Genomic DNA, 2,318 nt, shown 5'->3' on the forward strand with positions numbered 1-2,318 from the left:
GCTTACTCCACCGTGTTCGGCACACACCGTGCTTACAAACTGAAAATTGAACAGTTCTGTACATTTTTTTAAAAGTAATTTACGTTATTTGCATAAAGAACGAACGTAAAAGAAATAACTAGTTGGCGACCGCGACTTCGCTTGGGTGGATTTAAAAAACTTAGCAACATATGCGATACTTTAATCTGTCTTTGATAAAAAAAATCATACCGAACCGTTCAGTTCTATGTAGAGTTGCGTGGTAACACACCCATCCGTACATCTAAATTTTCGCATTTAAGATGTTATAAAAGTTAAGATTTATCTGGTGTAAAGTAAGTTTCACACAAATTCTGCCGCCATCTGGATGGCTGGCATTCCACAACAGTGCGGTTCTCGCGAAATTTCTTGCCGCGCACGGCCGCGTTGTGGAATGGTCTGTCCTCGGCGGTATTTCCAAACCAGTACGACTTAGGGTCCTTCAAGAAGCGAGCGTATCACCATCTCAAAGGCCGGCAACGCATTTGCGATTCCTCTGGTATTGCAGATGTCCATGGGCGTCGATGAACACCTTGGTGTTCCCGCTGCTCGTTTGCCCCCTTCTCTCATAAAAAAAAAAAAAAAAAAAAATTGTCTCCCACAGACAATACAGTCGATCTGCGGAGGTTTGTTCTAATTAAGTCGTGTGAACGTAAACATTGATCCGCACTTGTGTCGCCTCAACAAGAATATTTACATTTTGTTTGCAAAACGGAAAATACAAAACGAGGATATGAACACACTATGTGAGACTGAGCTCAACGGGTACAAATCCAATATCCTACAGATTGGATGGAACCAGACCAAAGCTATATAGTTTCCAGAGCTAACAAAACTTACTAATTCACATAATGAAAAGCTAAAGGAAATAGACAAAAAATTCAGAGTAAAATAATCCTTTGTAATCAACCAACAACGCAAAAAACAGTCTACTCAGTTAACTCATATATACAGTAGAGAAATTATAAGTTGTGGTAAGTACGTGTACATCCTAAATCGGCCCCGGATAGGGGACTGACTGCGGATATACAGAACAACTCGCACGGGAGGTGCACCGGCAATAATCAACAGTGCACCCCCAATGCGGAGCACGGGGAAATAAAACCACCTAATGCTGGTAACCGAAGAGGTTTATTTGATGTGTATTTCGCCTTATATATGTTCTTAGATGCATGACCAAGCATGAGCATTTACACGATCCTCATAGGTGTGTGTGTGTTACGTGCGCCCCAATCTTTTAGACTTCCTGCTACATATCACGTATGCTCTACATATTTTTATCGTTGCTGTGGAATCTTCCGTTACTATGGGCAGGCTCTGCTCTAGCCATGGTCGTTGATACGAACATTCTGGGGAGTCTCCGGATTGCGAGGATGAGGGCTTCTTACAAGTAGACGTTGGCACATGACAGCTCTGCTGGGTGGGCGCGGCGCGGGTAGATTCAATATTTGGTAGGAGCATTCTGGATAGCCAGCAGGCGGGCGACGATGCAGACAGCTTGCAGGTAGGCTGAGGCTCAGGACAGCTCTGGCGGGCGGGCGCGGCGCGGGTAGATTCAATATTTGGTAGGAGCATTCTGGATAGCCAGCAGGCGGGCGACGATGCAGACAGCTTGCAGGTAGGCTGAGGCTCAGGACAGCTCTGGCGAGCGGGCGCGGCGCGGGTAGATTCAATATTTGGTAGGAGCATTCTGGATAGCCAGCAGGCGGGCGACGATGCAGACAGCTTGCAGGTAGGCTGAGGCTCAGGACAGCTCTGGCGGGCGGGCGCGGCGCGGGTAGATTCAATATTTGGTAGGAGCATTCTGGATAGCCAGCAGGCGGGCGACGATGCAGACAGCTTGCAGGTAGGCTGAGGCTCAGGACAGCTCTGGCGGGCGGGCGCGGCGCGGGTAGATTCAATATTTGATAGGAGAATTCTGGATCGTCAGCAGGCGGGCGACGATGCAGACAGCTTGCAGGTAGGCTGAGGCTCAGGACAGCTCTGGCGGCGTGCGGGGTGCGGGGATATAGCCTCAAGACGTGCGACGATAGAGACAACTTGCAGGTAGACGTCGGCTCACGACAGTTCTGGTGGGCGGAGCGGGGCGCGGGAAATTATATAGAAACTGTCTTACGACAGTCCTGCCGGCGGAGCGAAGCGCGAGGAGAAGGCGCGCGACGCAAGGCGAAAGGCGATGCTGCATATGATTCGTATATTCTCGGAAGTAGGCGTGTCGCGGCATTAATTTCTTTTTTCACGGGACTTCTTGTCGTGTATTGACTTCGTGTTTGTAAAGCTTCCTTCTTCTATATGATGCT

At 48.5% G+C, this 2,318-nt stretch overlaps 1 protein-coding gene across 1 annotated transcript; it reads right to left on the reverse strand.

Moving 5' to 3' along the window:
• Nucleotides 1–1,236: 1,236 nt before the first annotated feature.
• LOC123723451 lies at nucleotides 1,237–1,821 on the reverse strand. The gene has a single exon (XM_045686083.1). The coding sequence runs from the start codon at nucleotides 1,819–1,821 to the stop codon at nucleotides 1,237–1,239; it is 585 nt and encodes a 194-aa protein (XP_045542039.1).
• Between the last annotated feature and the right edge of the window lie 497 nt (nucleotides 1,822–2,318).

This window comes from Papilio machaon, chromosome Z, assembly GCF_912999745.1.
Source record: "Papilio machaon chromosome Z, ilPapMach1.1, whole genome shotgun sequence".
Lineage (NCBI taxonomy): Eukaryota > Metazoa > Arthropoda > Insecta > Lepidoptera > Papilionidae > Papilio > Papilio machaon.